This window comes from Anomaloglossus baeobatrachus, chromosome 3 (genome assembly GCF_048569485.1).
Source record: "Anomaloglossus baeobatrachus isolate aAnoBae1 chromosome 3, aAnoBae1.hap1, whole genome shotgun sequence".
NCBI lineage: Eukaryota > Metazoa > Chordata > Amphibia > Anura > Aromobatidae > Anomaloglossus > Anomaloglossus baeobatrachus.
The window spans coordinates 273,240,882-273,263,338 of record NC_134355.1 but is presented as its reverse complement, the minus strand read 5'-3'; the positions used below and the strand labels follow the sequence as shown (position 1 = coordinate 273,263,338).

General features: G+C 43.0%; 1 protein-coding gene across 2 annotated transcripts in view; it reads left to right on the top strand.

Moving 5' to 3' along the window:
- PDE7B (phosphodiesterase 7B) overlaps positions 1 to 22,457 on the top strand; it is a 532,107-nt gene that overhangs the window by 443,400 nt on the left and 66,250 nt on the right. For both annotated transcript variants that reach the window (XM_075339855.1, XM_075339854.1), the window contains one exon: positions 15,618 to 15,701. In XM_075339855.1, coding sequence (XP_075195970.1) covers positions 15,618 to 15,701 — 84 coding nt within the window. The remainder of the gene's footprint in view (positions 1 to 15,617; positions 15,702 to 22,457) is intronic.

Sequence of the window (22,457 nt, the reverse complement as noted above, 5' to 3'; positions counted from 1 at the left end):
TATTTCCTGCCTTCAGTTACATTGATATCAAAGATTACTCATTTGGAGTACAGATGATGGCAGTGACAGGGTCAGCAACTGACTCCTCCTCTGAACAATCTCCTGAGACAGTATATCCTCAGAGTCAGTGAGACACAGAGAAAAATTAACGTAAGATCGGAACTGATCTGTGAGACACAGGTGTTGATCCTTTCACTGCCAGCATCTGTCCTCCAAATGAGGATGTTCTGATATCAATACAGCTAAATAAATCAGGGAAAAGCAGGGGTTTGGGCACCACTTACAACCAATTTTTTTTTTTACAAGAATGAAAACAAATCATCTAATAAAGCAGATTGCAAAGTCACTTAACGGGAACCTGTCAGGTCCAATATGCATCGAGAACCGCATGCAGTTCTGGGAGCATATTGCTAATCCCTGCCTAACCATCCCTGTATACACTAGCATAGATAAAGAGATCTTTAGAAAAGGTATTTCTAAAGATCTTTTACCGTATGCTAATGAGGCCAGGGACTAGCCCCCTGGTTGTTAGTTCCCCTGGCTAGTCCATTAGCATGCTAGTATGCCCCTTTGGGTGTGCTAACATGCTAATGAATGTGTGAGCGTCACAGGATGATCTCACTCACCTTTCTTCCGCCATCGCATCCGACGCTGGATTTCGGCTCAGTGCGCATGACGCCGGAGTTTGGGTCACGCGCACTACTTCAGTTTGAAGCCAGGACACATACACCCGGCTTCATAGTGTGCATGACACAAACTCCGGAGTCATGCACACTGAGCAAAAATTCCCCGTCAGACATGATGCTGGCGGAGAGGTGAGTGAGCTCATCCTCTGACACTGCGTATACATTAGCATGTTAGCACACCCACAGGGGCATACTAACATGCTAATGGAGCCAACTAGCAAGGGGATCTAACGCCCAGGGGACTAGTCCCATCGCTCATTAGCATACGGTAAAAGTTGTTTAGAAATCCTTTTTCTAAAGATCTCTTTATCTGTGCTAGTGTATACAGGGACGGTTAGGCAGGGTTTAGCAGTATACACCCAGAACTGCTCGTGGTTCTGGGTGCATATTACACCTGTCAGGTTCCCTTTAACTCTCCATTTTAACCAGAATTATTAAAAAAAAAGCAGTTTTTTTTAGCCTGGGAAAGGAATTCATAAACTTTTGTTTCCTCTTCATAAGCACATGGACTGCTAAAGTGATTAGTCACCAACACTATGGCTTTCTTAGCCTAATTGAGAATATGGCTCAGGGTATGAGATTGCCGTAAACTCCAGACAAAACAGTATCCACGTAGACATAATTGAGGGGTGATAAGGTGTCCCATATTCTCAGGATTTATACAGGACATCAAGCTATGAAAAAAGAAATTTAAGTAAAAATTAACTCAGCTGATGGCAGGAGCTGAGCGCTGTGACCTGCATGGCATAAACGTATAATCATAACCTACAGATAGCTCCCATAATCATGACTGCAATAGCTTTTTATGATACAGTTTACTCCGTATATTTTCATAAAATGAAAGACAGCTGTGAGTTTTCACTTGTTTATGTGTAACCATTGATGTCATGTTAGCGAATTAAATCTGATGACTTGGACCTTCCCAATACATGAAGTAATGCCCCAGGTGTTCGTAGAAGCAGTAAATTGGCTTTATGCATCTGGGACATCTGTACACATATGAATGTAGATTTTTATGGCATCAGTCATGTAATTGTATGGAGAATCTTCTTCAATTCGAGTTACACGGACTAGCTCTATAGTCGTAGAATACATATGTGGAGGTGGGGTGGGAGATCTCCACTATTATCAGTCTTTGTATCAGATTGACACACTTCGTAGTAGCTCATAGGTGGCTTCATGTGCTTGATACAGTATTATGCCTGCCGAGATGAGCCATGAGTAATGACAGGCTGCTAACATCAGTTTGGAAATGTTCTCAGTTTAAGGTAGTTGTGGCTTTTACATATTCCTCAAATTGAACAGAACAGAAGGAGAACATTTAAGAAGTAACCCAGTTAGTAATGCCACCCACGTTTCGAGTCAAATGCCACAGTTTCACAGGTTTACATTTGTATAAGGCACTACAAATAACTGCCTACATGCTATGTAAGCAAAGCTTACAAGGATGGTAGTGTCTTAAATCATGAAGCCTCGCAGTGTGTCACACTCTATATATAAACTTCACTGAGATGGCTATTATTTCTTACTGATCAATATCACGTAACACAGACGCTACAATTGAGGGCACACATTTGGGGTCTTGGTATGTTTGTGATGTGGCAACAACTATGTGTGGCTAACCAACAACTAACGTTTTTCATTTGGAGAATCTCTGTTAGGGTTTTTTCTGTGAAGAACATATTGTTAGTATATTATAATTAACTGCTCAGATATTTTTCATACATGACTGTATTATAATAACTAGTGTTGAGTGATTGTGCTCACCAATGTTCAGTTCTCGGACCATATTGGTGGTAAAGGTTTATCATATGTACCAGCGCACAAAGGAGGACAATATGGTAGAGGTGAGCAAAAGGATTTGCACTAACCTGGTTCTGTACCCTGTGACAGCTGGACCAGGGCAGAACCAGGGCAGAGGGAATTTTATCTGCTGAAACCCAAATACCTCCAGGCGACTCTTGCATTTACTAAGCACCTGTATCAACATGATCTCACTGTGTAATGCACATCATTATGTCACATGAGGCCTAGTGACTAGGCCTCACACATTGTCATGATGTCATGGGGGTCTAGGAATGGAAGGAGGCACCCAGGATGCCAGAAATGGAGTGCTGGTCTATGAGGGTAGTACTACCAGGGTTTGGCTACCATGGAGTGCTGAATTTCATACCAGGCTAGTTTAAATCTCTGTGCTCATGACTACAATTCGGCCTTTGTTCTGCCAGTATATGTCAGATTATCATACTAGAGCAGATAGAACTATTCTATAGAGAGGCATCCAGTAAAATCATATATAATATAGTATACGTGTATGTCATGGTTCCACCTCCCCGTCCACATGGCTAGGGGGCGGAGCCTTCTCTCGGGCCTCACGTCCGGAGCTTGGATGCTTTAAATTCTGTCATCTCTGGTGAACTAGCGTCGGCTATAAGCTTAGCACTGCTTTGCCTGTGATTGCTGGTCCCTGTAAGTGTTTCCTGATCCGTCCTTCCCCTGTGCTCTGTCTGTGTTCCGTCCCACCTTTTTCCTTCCCACAATAGCCCCAGTCGTTCCCCCTTCTCCTACTTCCCCATTCGGTTGCTTCCTCTGGTACTGACCTCGACCCCGCCTCTGCTCGTTCCACCAGTCTTCTTTCTCACCGTACTGTGTATGACTTGGCCTGCCTGACCATCCCCTGCTTGCCCCGTGGCCTCTGTATTCTGGCTGACTCTGCAGGGCAGTGCTCCAGCACACACTGCGTGTCCACCTCCATGCTGATTCAGCTCTGTGTAGTGTCTTTCCTGCTGGGCTCCAGCTCCCCCTGGTGGTAGCCTGACAGTATATGCTTTTTTTTACAGTGGAATACTACACTGGTCTACATTTGAAAAAAATCATTCTGCTAGCCTAAGTATTTTTGATGATCTTACCCAAATGGAAGGTGTTGATTCCAGGTATGAAGTCTGAAAATATGTAGTATGTCAAATTTTGTCACAAATGAGAAATGTTTGATTTAAGGTATTAAAGTCGATTATCAGAGGTAATAAGAAATTCTGAAGAAGCAATAGAACGTAATTTATTTGTTTCATGGATGAAACAAGTCTATCGTGTAACCAAGACAGCAATAGTTGTGTACATTTTAATTATTAGGGAGAAATTTTCTCTTTTTGGATGCTCTGGAATAATTATGATCAGGGTTGTCACACTGTAACCAGCAGTAGTCTGCCATCATCTTTGTGTTCCATAGGCCTTGATAGCTATGTTCCATTGTCCTGATATCATGGTAAAAGCATTCACATTGTTCTTTACTCATAACTCCCAAGATTCGAGAGGACGTAGTCCAGGTGGCTATGAAGCAAATGCAATTTGACACTCATATTTGCTCCCAGTCTTTGAAAATTAATCAACAAATCCTGAAATAGAAGGTTATAATTTTCGGCCCTAAAGTTGTCAAGAAAGTCTGTAATCACGTCAGAAAAACAGACCAAGAATGTTTTTTATGGTTTTCATGGCATTAAGGAATTCTAGCGCTTTGGTTAGAAGCCTAATTTGCTTTCAACTTCTCTTGTGAAAAGCAGGAAATTTGATACTAAGCAGTCTTCCTATTAGTTATACCGATTACATATGTAGCATTTCTTTTTGCGTATATACGATATCTAAATAATATACTTTCATATATTGTTACGCTATTACTGTAAGAATTCATAGTAAACAGTGTTTTGTGGAAAAAACAGTCATGACTAGAAAACGGATGTGATTTTTGCATTCAACATACCAAAATTCTTAAAATTGACATTATATTGTAGTCAACAAAATTGATGTAGCGCAGTCTTATAGATGACATATGCTAGTGCATGTAATGGAAGCCAAAAGCACAGTGTGAAAACAGCACTACTAGTTTATACATATTGCAGTTCAAGTGCTTACATTATTTCTAATTACTGCAGATGAACATGGAGCTACCCTTGCCCTCAATCGTGTTGTTATGCATAGCTATTACATGTTATATAGGCTTTAAATGACTGATCCTGATTGTTCAGTACAGTAGTTATGCGTAAATGAGTTCAGAAATTTAAAGTAATGAATGCTTGGGGCAAAGTCAAAGCTTAAAAGGTTTGGCCACAATAACTCAGACTCAGGGGCCCCAAAGCGGCCGCATAGTCTGCTGCTATTAGTAGTACAGCACTGGGTTCTACTCCTTGAGATCAGACCTATTCATCAGCCTTCACCAATTAAAAATGAGCTTTCCCATATGAATTAGACGATACAAATGTACAGATGTGGTCACATACTCCTCCATTGGCAGTCATTTTGTGGAAGAGAGAGCTGTACAGTATGCGAGGAAAGGTGCAGGTTATGTGTTGCTCCCTTAGGCTACTTTCACACATCCGGTTTGAGCACTGCGGCTCAATCCGGCTGTGAAAACTATGCAACGGATGCGGCGAAAACACCGCATCCGTTGCATAAGTTTTTACATGCGGCCCGTCCGGTTTTTTCCGGTTGCGGCATGCTACTGAGCATGCGCAGTGGAAAAAACCGCATGCGGCGACCGGATGCGGTTTTTTCCGCATCGCGCCGCATCCGGCCTCCATAGGTATGCATTGAAAAATGCGCCGCAGCGGCCGGATGCGGCGCGATGCGGTGTTTTTTGACGGAGCAAAAAACGTTGCAGGGAACGTTCGATCCGGCCGCGGCATCGGCTAAATCTGCCGCATGCGGCAAAAACCGGACCGAACGCAAGCCCCTGCGGCACAATACGGCACTAATGTAAGTCTATGCAAAAAAAACCGCAATCGGCGTTACAAAAGCCGGTTGCGGTTTTTGTGCAGAACGCCGTATTGTGCCGCAGAGCAAAAATCCGGATGTGTGAAAGTAGCCTCAGAGATTAAAAATATATATAAAACCACCATAAAACAAAACCAGGTTTATTAAAATGTATGCAAGACGTTTATCGGGTTTATAGAAGCTTGTCAAACTAAACAGACTTACATGCCATACAATTCTTTAATTACATGGGCAGGAGTTACTGCCAGATGAATTTAAACGTGTATATATATCTGATAAAACATAATAGAAACACATCATTCACCTCCATAGATAAATGTTAATGGTCCTAGTTGTATATCATTATGTCAACAAAAAAATCAGACTACAGTGTATAATGAATACATAAGATTTGTTTATTGTCCCTATATGTGTACAGTGGAAGCTGATAAAGCTCAAAAGCCTTTGGAAAGCATTGTGGAATAGAGAGACTCAAGAAATGGAATAAAAAGTGCTGCAATTAGACTGCATCAGCTAATGGGAGGGAGCAAGGTATACTTGTTCCACTTGTTCAGGTTGTCTGGGTGCAAATTGGAATCTATAGACCCAATAGGATTCCTCCACTTATAATGTTTTTTGTCTATTCTGATTGTGACAACAGATCTGTTTTAATGGGAAAACTTTGACAACATCAAAATTACTATATTTACTATTACTATAAATACTATTGTGCTTAACAGATATGTGCCATGAAAGACTAAAGGCCCCGTTACACGCAACAACATATCTAACAATATGTCGTCGGGGTCACGGAATTCGTGACGCACATCCGGCGTCGTTAGCGACGTCGTTGCGTGTAACAACTCTGAGCGACTGTTAACGATCAAAAATACTCACCTAATCGTTGATCGTTGACACGTCATTCATTTTCAAAATCTCGTTGGTCGTTGTGGACGCAGGTTGTTCGTTGTTCCTGAGGCAGCACACATCGCTACGTGTGACATCCCGGGAACGACTAACAACAGCTTACCTGCGTCCTCCGGCAACGAGGTGGGCGTGTCGTTAATGTGGCTGCTCTCCGCCCCTCCACTTCTATTGGCCGCCTGCCGTGTGACGTCGCTGTGATGCCACACGAACCGCCCCCTTAGAAAGGATGCGGTTCGCCGGCCACAGCGACGTCTCTCAGCAGGTAAGTCCGTGTGACGGGTCCTAACGATGTTGTGCGCCACGGGCAGCGATTTGCCCGTGACGCACAACCGACGAGTGTGGGTGCTTTCACCTGCGTGTAAAGCCCCCTTTAGGCTAGTTTCACACATCCTTCTTTTTTACATTACAATGGCAGCGCTGCAACTTCCAGGTCACATGCTCCGGTCACTTGACAGCATGTGACCGGAGCTTGTCGCGCTGCCATTGTACTGCATACACTGTACTGGAGTGCTCCGGATCCGCCAATCCGGCGAAAAGAAGGATGGGGGAAACTAGCCTTAGTTTCAGAAAACCATTCTTTGTGTTGTGGCTTTGTCTATTCATGCAAAATCGTAGAGTTTTTGTTGTGTGGCCGACATATTGCAATCATTCGCATAAATGATATAGCCGGAATCATAAGACAGTTTTTGTTTAATAATAAATGTTTCACTTGTACTGTCTTGTAATTCAGAAGTCAATAAAGAAAAGTGACTTACAAAACCCGATGTACAGCATTCTGAACCTGCCTGGCGTCTGCACATTAAACGCTGCTGCCAGGAGGAAATGAACTTCATTCCTCCTGGCAGCTTTCGAGTTTCAGTCATGGAGGTCGCTCATCATTAGACCTGGCTGTCAGTCAGTGCGGGAGGCACGGTTACAGCTGCCGCTCTCCATACAGAGTGTGGTGGCTGAACCCATGCTGGCGCCACCCTTGTGACTGAAATTGGAACACTGCCGGGAGGAATAAAGTGCAGGTTCAGAATGCTATTAACCTGCAGATTAACCCCATAACTGCAGTTTAACAGCATTTTACCATGTGACAAGTTGCCTTTAAGTCAAGTCATTCAGTCCCCTTACAGGGCACAGTTCAGAATTGGAACATTTGCCCTATAAAATAAAACCATAATTCTTCTGTAACAGTTAACCACGTTGTATAGGAAGAGTGCTGTTTTTGTTGCTTGTTCTATAAAATGCCCTAACTGATTTCTTTAAAGTGGACCTTTCTCACTGGATTTTTTTTTAATTAAACTGACTGCCTCCTCCAATTGGTCCTCTGATTCTGGAAAAGTTTTTCCTTTTCGTTTCTTTCCCTCCGTTCCAAAGTTATGTTCCTTGGCAAACTAAGTTGCTAATCTCTACATGTTTTAATTGGCCAGCAGCAGAACAGAAAAGGCAAATGACCACAGAAAAGTTCTTGGGCTTGTGCCAAGTTGGTTGAATGGAAAATTGCTACCATTACCGAGGGGCATAACTTTGCAATAGAGGGACACATAAGAAATAGAAAAACTGTTCCAGAAGCAGTGGAGCAACACTAAACGGAGGAGGTACTTGGTTTAAATGAAAAATAATCCAGTGAAAAGTCCACTTTAACTTCACTGCCTATATTTAAGTCATTCCATAGGTTTACATTGCATTATTTGCAGGGGTTGTCTAGTTTCAAAATATTGGAATTCAATTATCAAGACTGTCTAAAAAACATTGTGGCCTGTAGCAACTAATAAGAGCTCAGACTTAGGGGCACTTTGCACACTACGACATAGCAAGCCGATGCTTGCGATGCCGAGCGCGATAGTCTCCGCCCCCATTGCAGCTGCGATTTCATGGTGATAACTGCCGTAGCGAACATTATCGTTACGGCAGCTTCACATGCACTGACCTGCCCTGCGACGTCACTCTGGCCGGCGAACCGCCTCCTTATTAAGGGGGCGGGTCGTGCGGCGTCATAGCGACGTCACACGGCAAGCGGCCAATAGAAGCGGAGGGGCGGAGATGAGCGGGACGTAAACATCCCGCCCACCTCTGTCCTTCTATATAGCCGGTGTGAGCCGCAGGACACAGGTAAGGTGATGGTCCTCGATCCTGCGGCTTCACACACAGCGATGTGTGCTGCCGCAGGAACAAGGAACAACATCGTAACATCAGTCCTTCCGAAATTATGGAAATGACCGATGCTACACCGATGATACGATTTGGACGTTTCTGCGCTCGTTAATCGTATCAAAAAGGATTTAAACACTACAATATTGACTGCGACGCCGGATGTGCGTCACTTTCGATTTGACCCCACCGACATCGCACCTGCGATGTCGTAGTGTGCAAAGTGCCCCTTAGAGATGAGCAATTCAATTTGTACTACCCTCATCTGGTATTTTATCAAGACCTACCGGACAGGTAAGGCCAAAAACCGCCCAGGATGCCAGGCCAAGGATTCTAGGGGCAAAAGTGTAGAGTGGATGCCAGACCTGTGCTACTTGAATCAAATTGCTGACCCCTACAGAGCTTTCATTTTTAAACAGCATAACAGGTCAATTGGGTAAATTGAAACCCTATCGGCAACAAAAACAAATGTTTCTTCTTTTTCTATTGATAAATTTGTCCTAGCATATTTAGATATTCTTATTAAAATAACATTTCATACTTGTGTAATGGTATTAATAAAGGACCTGGGCTTCAGATAGCAGATTATAGTCAGAAGCAAAGTACTAGGTTGGCCTCAGGTTTCCCAAAAACGAAGCATCAGTCTGTTATGGTGACCACTGGAGAAATAACGTACACGGAATGGGTAGGGGTAAACCTAACTGGCATTGTATCACCTCACACAGACACACGTTTATGTCATGCAGCATACACAACAGGGAGGTCAACTTGTGGATGCGGATTGTTTTCTCTGGGCAACGTGTATGGACTTCCTCAAACTTGTTTTCTAAATTGTTCCCAACTGTGAGTGGAGCCAGCTCTGTCCGGGATATTTCCATATGCACTGCTGTCTGAAAAGAAAAATCTATATGAACCATACTTCACAGAGATTTATTTCCCCTTATCTTTTGGTGGTAGGCGGTAATATCCTTCCTTCTTATGTGATATATCCCATGAGTGTGCAAAACAGAGGACTAGCTGTGTATATAAGGATGAACTTTTAGATGTGTCCCAATAACCTTAATATAAAAGAATATAAATCTGAATCTGATTTCATGGTTTTCCTGGCTCTATAATGAGTGCTGGGCAATGAACAGGGAGCACTACCATGCTTGAGTGCTCAATACTCATAACCAGCAGTTGGATGCTCAGATGGGCGCGACTGGAGCACCTGTGTATAATTATATTATTAGTATAGTATTGTTGACGGGTGTTTTGTCTATACGGGCAGAGCTACTGAGCTCACTGATCGGCTGCTGCACTGTCGACATGAATTCAGCGCCGCAGCCTACTCCAAGAGCAAGGTCAGAGGCCCAGCGCTGGATCTGGGAATGATGAGGAAACAGTGGTTTGTTGGTTTATAACAAACTCAAGTCAAGGACAAAGATTTTTATAAAAGGGACAATCGCTCTAAAGGCCCCGTCACACTAAGCAACATCGCTAGCAACATCGCTGCTAACGAACAACTTTTGTGACGTTGCTAGCGATGTTGCTGTGTGTGACATCCAGCAACAACCTGGCCCCTGCTGTGAGGTCGTTGGTTTTTGCTGAATGTCCTGGGCCATTTTTTAGTTGTTGCTCTCCCGCTGTGAAGCACAGATCGCTGTGTGTGACAGCGAGACAGCAACAACTAAATGTGCAGGCAGCAGGAGCCGGCTTCTGCGGAGGCTGGTAACCACAGTAAACATCGGGTAACCAAGAAGCCCTGTCCTTGGTTACCCGATATTTACCTTTGTTACCAGCCTCCGCCGCTCTCACTGTCAGTGCTGGCTCCTGCTCTGTGCACATGTAGCTGCAGGACACATTGGGTTAATTAACCCGATGTGTGCTGTAGTTAGGAGAGCAGGGAGCCAGCGCTAAGCATTGTGCGCTGCTCCCTGCTCTGTGCACATGTAGCTGCAGCACACATCGGGTAATTAACCCGATGTGTGCTGTAACTAGGAGAGCAGGGAGCCAGCGCTCAGTGTGCGCTGCTCCCTGCTCTCTGCACGTGCAGCTCCGTGCGCTGGTAACCAAGGTAAATATTGGGTTGGTTACCCGATATTTACCTTAGTTACCAAGCGCAGCATCTTCCACGCGGCGCTGGGGGCTGGTCACTGGTTGCTGGTGAGCTCACCAGCAACTCGTGTAGCGACGCTCCAGCGATCCCTGCCAGGTCAGGTTGCTGGTGGGATCGCTGGAGCGTCGCAGTGTGACATCTCACCAGGAACCTCCTAGCAACTTACCAGCGATCCCTATCGTTGTTGGGATCGCTGATAAGTTGCTTAGTGTGACTGGACCTTAAGAAGCAGAGTATAGGTGGGACAAAGATGTGTCATAATACAGTGTCAATCCAATATGAGCGCATAAAAAGCTGTATAAAATAATGACTGACAAGGGACAACATTGATGATGAGTGATGAGTGAGCTCTACCATGCTCGGAGGCTTATTACTCAATAAGTGCAGTTGGATGCTCGAGATAGACGAAACTCAAGTGCCCAAGTAGAATGGAAGTCAATGGGGAACTCAAGCATTTTTCTGTGAACTCTTCCAGAAAAATGCTCGAGTCCGACATTGACTTCTATTATACTCGGTAAACGAGTCGAGCCCTTTCGAGCGTCCGACTGCTCATTACGAGAAGGAAGTATGGTAGTGCTCGATCATCACTTGTACTACCCCTTTTGTTAATTTAATTGGTGCTTTTAATCTCTTTCTCACTGTATTTTATGTTTCAGTATAGCTACATGGCTATTTTTTTAAATTACACTTTGTTGTAATGATTACATAGACATGGTGCCCATATGTGATATAGCTCGTTAATTGGATTTGGGGTAGGGTAATGGTGATATGGACTTATATTTATTTAGCCTGAATCCATGGCATTGTGTCTCAATCTTATATGAGGAAGAGACGGTATCTGGACACTATGCGAAGTTGTTTATAATGTATTTATTTATTACACATTGTTTATATAGAGTCATCATATTCCACAGCGCTTTACAGGGATCATCATTGCTGTCCCCATTGAGGCTCACAATCTACATTTCCTATCAATATGTCTTTACAGTGTGGCAGGAACCCGAAGAACCTGGAGGAAACCCACACAAACACGGGGAGAACATACAGACTCCTTGCAGATTTTGTCTTTGGTGGGATTTGTGCAGTTATTGCATACATATGTTTGTGTGTATGGACATACGCTTGTCTTTACAGTATAGGATCTGGACTTGGTGACAGAATTGTAGCATAGTAAAGCACCCAGTAGTATGATGTATTTAGGAAGGTGTAGAAAGAAAGCATATTAGAAACATTCACTTCATACTGTAGAGGTGAATATAGAGCTCCAGCCTAAATGGGTATGTAGCTATACTTATACAGCAACATACAGCATTTGTGTAATAGCGCTGAAAGCAGACATGTCAGGCCTGAGCCTAAATCTGATCAAATTAAAGTGGCTCACTTTTGTATGGTGTCTATGGCTGATCAGAGAAACATTCCATGAGCAAGTCAGCAAACTGATGCCATCAGACACAATGGACCCTATGGGAAACTATAGAATCAATATTGTCATCACTTCTCCTTCAGAATATTTGTACTATCTTGGAGAATTAAGAAACAAACAAGTCTTAGGCTATGTGTCCACGGGAGAATGTAGCTGCGGATTTTTCTGCATCAAAATTTCCCGCAAAATCCGCACCTTTTCAAAGGTGCGGATTTGCCGCGGATTTACCGCGGAATTGCCGCGGATTTGATGCGGATTTTGGTGCGGATTTTTTTTTTTTCTCCCAATTTTAAAGCCAAAATCCGGATGAAAATCCGCAACAATAATTGACATGTTGCAGATTTTTCCGGACCAAAATCCGCACGAAATCCGCTGCGGAAAAATCCGCAGCGTGGGCACAGCATTTCCAAAATGCCATAGAAATGGCTGGGAAGTACCTGTGCTGCAGATTTTCGGGAAATCCGCGACAAAATCCGCGCATTTTCCGCAGCGTGGGCACATAGCCTTAAAGATTGCAAAGGTTCAATGAATTGAAGGGCTAAGTCTGCTGATTAGGATCACATATTAAAGACATCCGTGTGGCCACGAGGGCTTGTCCACATCAGGGAGTCCAAACTTTAAAGGGAACCTGTCAGGTCCAATATGCACCCAGAACCACGAGCAGTTCTGGGTGTATATTGCTAATCCCTGCCTAACCGTCCCTGCATCTAGTAGCATAGATAAGGAGATCTTTAGAAAAACTATTTCTAAAAATCTTTTACTGTATGCTAATGAGCGAGGGCACTAGTCTCCTGGACGTTAGTTCCCCGGCCAGTCACCCCCATTAGCATGTTAGTACTCCCCTATGGGCGTGCCAACATGCTAATGAATACGCAGCGTCTGAGGATGATGTCACTCACCTCTCCACCACCATCGCATCTGACGGGGGATTTCGGCTCAGTGCACATGACCCCGGAGTTTCGGTCATGCGCACTACTTCAGTTTGAAGTCAGGACCCGCACACCCAGCTTCATAGTGTGCATGACCCAAACTCCGGGTCATGCGCTCTGAGCCGAAATCCCCCGTCGGACGTGATGGTGGCGGAGAGGTGAGTGAGATTATCCTGTGACGCTGCATATTCATAGCATGTTAGCACACCCACAGGGGCATACTAACATGCTAATGGGGGCGACTGGCAAGAGGAACTAACACCCAGGGGACTAGTCCCTGGCCTCATTAGCATACGATAAAAGATATTTAGAAATACTTTTTTACAGATTTCTTTATCTTTGCTAGTGCATACAGGGACGGTTAGGCAGGGTTTAGCAATATGCACCCAGGACTGCTTACCCACTTCTAATTTAGACACATGGTATTTCTCTTAGAGTGAGTGGAGGGTCAGTATAGGACTCAAGTCGACGAGGAACGGGGGCGTCAACAAACTTTAGGACGTCGACCCCTGTATGACAGGAAGGGTGAGGATTAGAGGAGATTGATTCCCACCTTTCTTCTCATCACTAATTTTAATATGTGTACTTTGTTTGTGGCATATATGTGAATAAAATGGTTTTTTAGGTAATTTAGTCTCTTTGGTTTATGCATATTGCACCTGACAGGTTCCCTTTAAACATATTGGGTGGTAACAGTGGATGTTACTGCTAGTGGTATGTGGCACAAGGTGTACCTAACAGACAATATGTCTCTGCAGCTATTTGCCAGGAAACTACCGTCGTTCATAATCATCACTGTATCCCGTCTGCTGCTGTCTGTACAGCTTTTTGCTTCCTGTTCTCGGTGTTTGTGGAACCTGTGCTTTGTTTCCTTTCTTTGTGGGGCAATTAATATTGTCTTTTTTATGTACAGATTCTAGCTGCCTGTGGTCTGCAAGGATTTCCAGTTTACTAGCCAATATCACACATTTTTCCCTGTCGAATTGTTGGGCTCACATAGATTGCCGAATTACTCTTCTGTACCTCCCATGCTGTTGACTTCATTAAGGCTCAGTGCTGTCCACACTTTGTGCACAGGACTCAGTAATGTACATGAGCCCTCAAATACACAGAAGGTGATTGGGCAGTGTGAACTGGCGCCTGGTTTCAACCTTTTTTTGCATAAATATTAATACCTATGTACTTACAGCACAGTAACCATTATGAAGACACGTGATCTGTAATACTCTTATATTAGATAATCCACTATGAAATGCGCTTTTGTAATTGATGAGAAATAATGTGCTGTGATTATTGTGTCTGCTTTGAGTTTTGTATTACAATATTTTGTCATTTTTGACTTCCAAAAATATAACACAAGCTCATCATATTGTTAAGGGTGCTTTACACCCTGCAACATCGCTAGCGATCTCGTTAGCGATGTGACACGCCAGATCGCAGATGAGACCGGCGCTACAAAAACGACCTATGTGCGATCTCGGCAGATCGCATCTGCGATCTGGCGTGTCACATCGCTAATGAGATCGCTAGCGATGTCGCAGCGTTTAAAGCACCCTTAAGACCGACAGAAATAGATTATATGAGTGGGCACAATTTGGATAACATTCAGTTAGTACCGTAGTAGGTGTTCTTCGTAAAAGTGAGGCCACACATACTGGTTTAGGCAGTTGCAACTAGAGATGAGCGGACCCGTAAAAGTTTGGTTCAGCGGGTTCAGCCAGACTTTAGATAAAGTTCAGTTTGGGACCCAGACTTGACCTGAACCCCAATGGAAGTCACTGATTGGGCAGTTTGGGTCTCCACCCACATGCAGCCAGCAATAAACAGAACAGTTCCAGGGGGGGGTGGGCCGAGTTTTTCCATTATTATTTTTTTTTTGTTTGAACACCCGATCATGTTGTTGTTACCCCCGGTGCGAGCCATTCAAACACTGCAAGCGTTTGGGCTAGGCACCGAGCGTACCTAATGCTCGCACGAGTGGTTTGTATAGGTAAAGCACCCTATCTCTGACCTCAAACTCTGTTTTATTGTAAAGTCTGTGTTCGGTACGAACAACGAACCTTAGGTTCACACATCACTAGTTGCAATCCCTGGCTTTTTTTGGCTGCACATTTTATGCAGTTGCTTGAAATCTATTAGCCTAAAAATGCTTATTGTAGAGACGAATAGGTTTGCTTTAATTAGTGATGAGTGATCGTGCTCGCCACTGCTCAATACTTGCGGTGCTCGGGTACTCCCGGTGCTCGGATGTGTCATCCGTGAAGCAAGAACACAAAGAACTGGCTCACTACAATGAATGATGGGAGCCGACTCCCCATTGTGAGCCATTTGCAGTGTCTGAATGACTCTCCCGGGGACCAAAAATAATGTTTTCGGATGTAGTATGTCAAGTAAAAAACAACAACAACCACGGCCCTCCCTTCCCTGGAGATTCTCTGTTTATGCTGGCTGTATATGTGCGGAAAGCCGGACTGCCCAGTCCCTGACTTCCATTATACTCATTACTCGAGTTCAGCCCTTTCAGAGCATCCAACCTGCTCCACTCAAGCACCCGAGCATTTTATGCTCGCCTATCTCTTACTATTGCAGTTATGGCTCCTACATGTGGCTTTACCTTTCTTTATGCTCATTAGCAAGGTAAATATTTTAATTCATAAACTTCTTATTTCTTCCAGGAGATGCTCGAGTGAGAGGTCAAACGGGGGTTCCCTCTGAACGCCGTGGCTCATACCCCGTTATTGATTACCGGCTCCTGAACAGTGAGTATGGCGTCCATATTTGAAACTAATTTGTTCAATTCTAAAATAAATATGTTGAAGGAGGCAATATGTAACCAATATACAGTATATAAGGTGCTATCCTTACCTTCAAAACACCAGTAAACTATTCTGTTCAGTTAAGGAGCTAGGGTGCCATGGAGTGCCGCTATATATTATGCCATTTGCAAGTCTGTCTACTAGCATTTTAATCCTGGGATTAAACATTTACTAGACATCAAACATTAATTGCTAAAATATTGGACGGACAGTGTGGTTTTATATTTGATTTGACTGCTAGTTTTCAGTGCCAGTATAGCCCCATCCTGATGTTCTTTTCACATTTGTGTATTAAGATATAGTCAGTATTATACATCATTATCTGTAGCCAAAAACCAGGAGTGGGTCCAAAGCATGGATTGAGAACAATCTTTTCAATATAGTTTTTCTCTGTAACCTCCACTCCTTATGCAAAATTCTTAAAATACTACGAAGGTGTGGACCTGACCCAAGGGTTTTATTCAGCCAATTCCATTGGGGTGTAGTTTTGGCATCAATTGACACCACGTTTGGTTTGTCTGTGCTATGAATCAGTACACTCACTGGTTTATTTTTTTCCAAAACCATTAATTTTGGATCTTGGTGTTTTTTGTCATTGCTTCTGCAACTATAAGCTTTAACCATGACTTAAACTAGTCTCCGTTTTTACCAGCACTAACAAAATATATTTTCATCCATCGTCACAGCATGTGAAACATATCTAACCCTAAACAAAGTTTCTACACTTTCATAGATTACCCTCATAGCTAGCATAAGTTGTTCCATGTGATTCCTACAAATATTTGTACATCTTGTTGATTCCAGATTACTACTATGTGGACTCATTGTTAATGAATAGTGTAGATACGTAATTGAAAGGAATCAGTCACCAGGTTTTTGCCACCTAATCTGAGAGCAGCATATTGTAGAGACAGAGACCCTGATTCCAGCAATATATCACTAAGGTGCCGCTCACATCAGCAGTATTTTGCCGCAGGGCCGGATCCATTGCAGATGCGTTTTGGTTCGGTTATTTTCCAGTGGAGTCATGGCGAGATGCAGTCACATGGTGTTGCGTGCGTCACACGCGGCCGCATGTGGCAAGTATGGTTTTGGAAGAAAGGGAGGAAGAAACGAAAACGGAATATGGGGGGGTGGTAAAGGAGTTAAGGATAGGCTATTAATTTTAACAGGCTGGATAACCCTTTTATGTCCTAAAAGTAAACTGATGTTACGGTGTTAATAAACAGCAGCGTGCTCTGTAAGAATAAACGCCTGTTCACTCTATGATGGAGTCAATATATTTACTATTTAGCGTTTGTTGGCCTCCCCGGGACAAAATGCATGAAATACACTTAATACACCACCATCTGGTCCTCTTAGCAGTCCTAGGCCAAGACTAAGTCAGAAGTTGATTTCACCCTCAGTTGACGTCATCACATTCAGTCACAGCAGGGGGATATAATGAACACATTGTCATTGTTGCCATGGCAACTTTTTTTCCTGGGTGACACACTGAGATTTCAATGTCGCTAGAGAGAGAAAAAAAAAGACTTCTCTGCAAACCATTGTAAGGACTCCTTCATTTATGGAGCTGTGTCCATAAATTAGATCTTTCCACTTCTAGCTCTATACTGACAACTCTGTGTATCAGTCTAAAAACTCGAAAAATATTTGGAGATTTGGTTTGTTTTCTCACTTCATTGATTGCCTTTTCCGAAGTTCTGTTTTCTCAGTTGTTGTGCTGAACGTCAGATAAATATTTTTTGCCTGGATTTACAGTTTTTACAGCAGATCCATTAGACCTAGTCATAGTCTGTTTCCACCAATAAAGGGGCTTTGTAGGACTAGTATATTGATGATCTTTCCTAATAATAGCTCATAGATATCAGATTGGTGGGGGTCTGACTGCTGCTGGTCAGCTGACTGTAGGGTCCCTGTGTATAGCATATCCCTGTGCGCTGTCAAAATATGGCAGTGCAATTTAAATGGCCCCGGCGGGGAAATCGCTTTTCTCTGCCGCCATCAGAGGCCCCGTGACGCATTCACGGTGAGCCGATGGTTGCCATGGTAGCGACGGGTTATGTGATGACTCCTATCATGATGTAGTTCCTGTTACAGCTGACAGAGCAGCAGCTGTAACATGAGCGCTGCATTTCTTCTGATCAGAGCTGTGCAGCTCTGATCAACAGACATGGATGAGTGATCAGACTAGCGATGGGACTAGTAAAAGAAAAAAAAAGATTTTTTTTTTTTAAAATTAGAAAAAAGTAAAAAACCCTTAAAGTTCAAATCACCCTTCATTCGCCCCATTGAAAATTAAACGGTTAAGAAAAAAAAATATATATATACACACATTTGGCATTGCCGCATTCAGAAATACCCGATCTATCAAAATATAAAATCAATTAACCTGATCGGTAAATGAAGTAGCGGCAAAAAAATTCCAAACACCAAAATTACACTTTTTGGTCATCGGAAATATTGCACAAAATGCAATAACAGGCGATCAAAACGTAGCATCTGTGCAAATATGGTACCGTTAAAAACACCAGCTCAAGACACAAAAATAAGCCATCACTGAGTCATAGATCCTGAAAAATGAGAACGGGACACGGAATCTGACGCAAAAAGTGCGCCACTTCCTTGGGACAAACTTCAGAATTTTTTTTAACCCCTTAGATAAAAATAAACCTATACATGTTTGGTATCTACAAACTCGTACTGACCTGAGGCATCATACCAACACATCAGATTTACCATATAGTGAACACTGTGAATAAAATACCCTAAAAACAATTGTGCAATCGCACTTTTTTTTTACAATTTTTCCAGACTTGGAATTTTTTTGCCATTTTTCAGTACACTATATGGTTAACTTATGTTTCCCTTTAAAAGTACAGTGCATTTGTAATGAATTTATATCTTACTTGTGACCTAAATCAATTATTTTCTCACCACATTAGTATATGGGGTATATTAAAGTAAACTGTCTATACTTTACGTTACAGTAATGATTGCCTGGAAATCACGGGTTGAGCTATCCATTTATGTTTAATTTTGTGCATTTTGTAAGAATGAACATGGCATGTTTTCTTATATTGAAGATATTTGCCATGTTCTCTATTAACCTATTGTCCAATGGAAAGGGAAGGGTGTACTAGAGATAGCATTCCGGATACATCCCTTAACTGAAAAGGCAAAAGAAGGAGATAGAGGGATGTGATTGTAAAAACAATAAGAAGGCTTTTTGACATTTGCTATCTATTTTCATTACAAGAATAATTTAAGTCCTAAACTGAAGACAATGCAAAGTGATGATAGGATAACCCTTTGTAACCAGAAACAATTCATCTGTTCCCAATTTAAGATTTTAATTTACTATTTAAATAATAGGTAGAACTTAGTTTTACCAATTGTTTGGATGAGTTTTTTGATTGTATGTTACAACAAGAAACAGTTGAATATTAGTATTCAGTAAAAAATAGCAGAAAGTGAATTGTATATTCTTTGGATATTCTGCCCAAATTGCTTTTATACAACCCATAAATCCATATAAATAGAAAAAATGCTCATTGACTGCAAAATCTTTCAAAATATTAGTAAAATTAGTGCATAGAGGAAAACGGGTATATGCCGTGCTAAAAAACCACTGGTATCAGGATAATGAAAAGATTTTCTTTTTTATTTCAGCAATCCAACGCGTTTCGGAGACAAGGACCGTCTCCTTCTTCGTTTTTTCCCTGAAGAAGGAGACGGTCCTTGTCTCTGAATCGCGTTGGTTGCTAAAATAAAAAAGAGATTGCTTCATTATCCTGACATCAGTGGTTTTTTTAGCGCAGCACCAACCCGTTTTTCCTATATGGTATATTCTACCTCTTTTTATTTCCTAACGGTAATACCGGGTAAGACCCTATTGCGCCTTCTGTCTCCCCATCTCTAGCAGCTTCAATATATTAGTGACATTACTGGGCCATGGAGAAAGGCTGATAAACACCTGATTGTTGCAATTGTGGATCATTTGTACTTTTTGAAGAACGTGATTGATTACTGTGTTATAAAGATTCAGAAGTGATCACTGCTGACATTTTTGTTTTATGTAATTGGTAAAACAACTGTCCTCAGTTCTAAGACGTCTTATTGTTCTTTTGGTTGAATCATTATTCAGGTTGCCCTCTTGGAGAGTAGAATATAAAAAAAGCAACAATAAGAGGATAATGTCCTCCAAAAATCAAGTATTACTCACAGCAAGTTGGGCTGCAGTGTGTACATCGCCCTGGCCAAAAACTGATGCTCTAGCAGGATACAGCTAAACCCCCACTAAGTGGAGACATCACAGGTGCAGGAGAAGCACATCACACACACACCTTCATGGAATGGAGGGGAGGTGACTGCTAGATGATAAAACTGCACACAAGTGGCTTGCATAGAGCGCTGTTCACATGCAGATGACACAGTCACAAACCCGCAGCCTATTAGGTAACGCCCTTCTATTAGATCAGGCGGGCTGCCAAGCCGTACTCCACTGTATATCATGCACGGACAGACACTCTACAATGCAAGGCCCAACAGAAAGGGGCCTGGCTGTATCCTGTACAAACAAAAAAATATGAGGTTTTTGTTGGTATTTATGGCCATAAAACGTAAGCCTACACCCTCGTCAAGGGACCTCATGTCTGTAGGTCCCTACACTAAATATAAAAAAAGCAACAATAAGAGGATAATGTCCTCCAAAAATCAAGTATTACTCACAGCAAGTTGGGCTGCAGTGTGTACATCGCCCTGGCCAAAAACTGATGCTCTAGCAGGATACAGCTAAACCCCCACTAAGTGGAGACATCACAGGTGCAGGAGAAGCACATCACACACACACCTTCATGGAATGGAGGGGAGGTGACTGCTAGATGATAAAACTGCACACAAGTGGCTTGCATAGAGCGCTGTTCACATGCAGATGACACAGTCACAAACCCGCAGCCTATTAGGTAACGCCCTTCTATTAGATCAGGCGGGCTGCCAAGCCGTACTCCACTGTATATCATGCACGGACAGACACTCTACAATGCAAGGCCCAACAGAAAGGGGCCTGGCTGTATCCTGTACAAACAAAAAAATATGAGGTTTTTGTTGGTATTTATGGCCATAAAACGTAAGCCTACACCCTCGTCAAGGGACCTCATGTCTGTAGGTCCCTACACTAAATATAAAAAAAGCAACAATAAGAGGATAATGTCCTCCAAAAATCAAGTATTACTCACAGCAAGTTGGGCTGCAGTGTGTACATCGCCCTGGCCAAAAACTGATGCTCTAGCAGGATACAGCTAAACCCCCACTAAGTGGAGACATCACAGGTGCAGGAGAAGCACATCACACACACACCTTCATGGAATGGAGGGGAGGTGACTGCTAGATGATAAAACTGCACACAAGTGGCTTGCATAGAGCGCTGTTCACATGCAGATGACACAGTCACAAACCCGCAGCCTATTAGGTAACGCCCTTCTATTAGATCAGGCGGGCTGCCAAGCCGTACTCCACTGTATATCATGCACGGACAGACACTCTACAATGCAAGGCCCAACAGAAAGGGGCCTGGCTGTATCCTGTACAAACAAAAAAATATGAGGTTTTTGTTGGTATTTATGGCCATAAAACGTAAGCCTACACCCTCGTCAAGGGACCTCATGTCTGTAGGTCCCTACACTAAATATAAAAAAAGCAACAATAAGAGGATAATGTCCTCCAAAAATCAAGTATTACTCACAGCAAGTTGGGCTGCAGTGTGTACATCGCCCTGGCCAAAAACTGATGCTCTAGCAGGATACAGCTAAACCCCCACTAAGTGGAGACATCACAGGTGCAGGAGAAGCACATCACACACACACACCTTCATGGAATGGAGGGGAGGTGACTGCTAGATGATAAAACTGCACACAAGTGGCTTGCATAGAGCGCTGTTCACATGCAGATGACACAGTCACAAACCCGCAGCCTATTAGGTAACGCCCTTCTATTAGATCAGGCGGGCTGCCAAGCCGTACTCCACTGTATATCATGCACGGACAGACACTCTACAATGCAAGGCCCAACAGAAAGGGCGATGTACACACTGCAGCCCAACTTGCTGTGAGTAATACTTGATTTTTGGAGGACATTATCCTCTTATTGTTGCTTTTTTTATATTTAGTGTAGGGACCTACAGACATGAGGTCCCTTGACGAGGGTGTAGGCTTACGTTTTATGGCCATAAATACCAACAAAAACCTCATATATTTTTTTGTTTGTACAGGATACAGCCAGGCCCCTTTCTGTTGGGCCTTGCATTGTAGAGTGTCTGTCCGTGCATGATATACAGTGGAGTACGGCTTGGCAGCCCGCCTGATCTAATAGAAGGGCGTTACCTAATAGGCTGCGGGTTTGTGACTGTGTCATCTGCATGTGAACAGCGCTCTATGCAAGCCACTTGTGTGCAGTTTTATCATCTAGCAGTCACCTCCCCTCCATTCCATGAAGGTGTGTGTGTGATGTGCTTCTCCTGCACCTGTGATGTCTCCACTTAGTGGGGGTTTAGCTGTATCCTGCTAGAGCATCAGTTTTTGGCCAGGGCGATGTACACACTGCAGCCCAACTTGCTGTGAGTAATACCTCTTGGAGAGTAGAAGCTTTTGACTTTGTAACCCGGAGAGAAGAAAGATATAAATTAATCTGTATCCTTGTGAA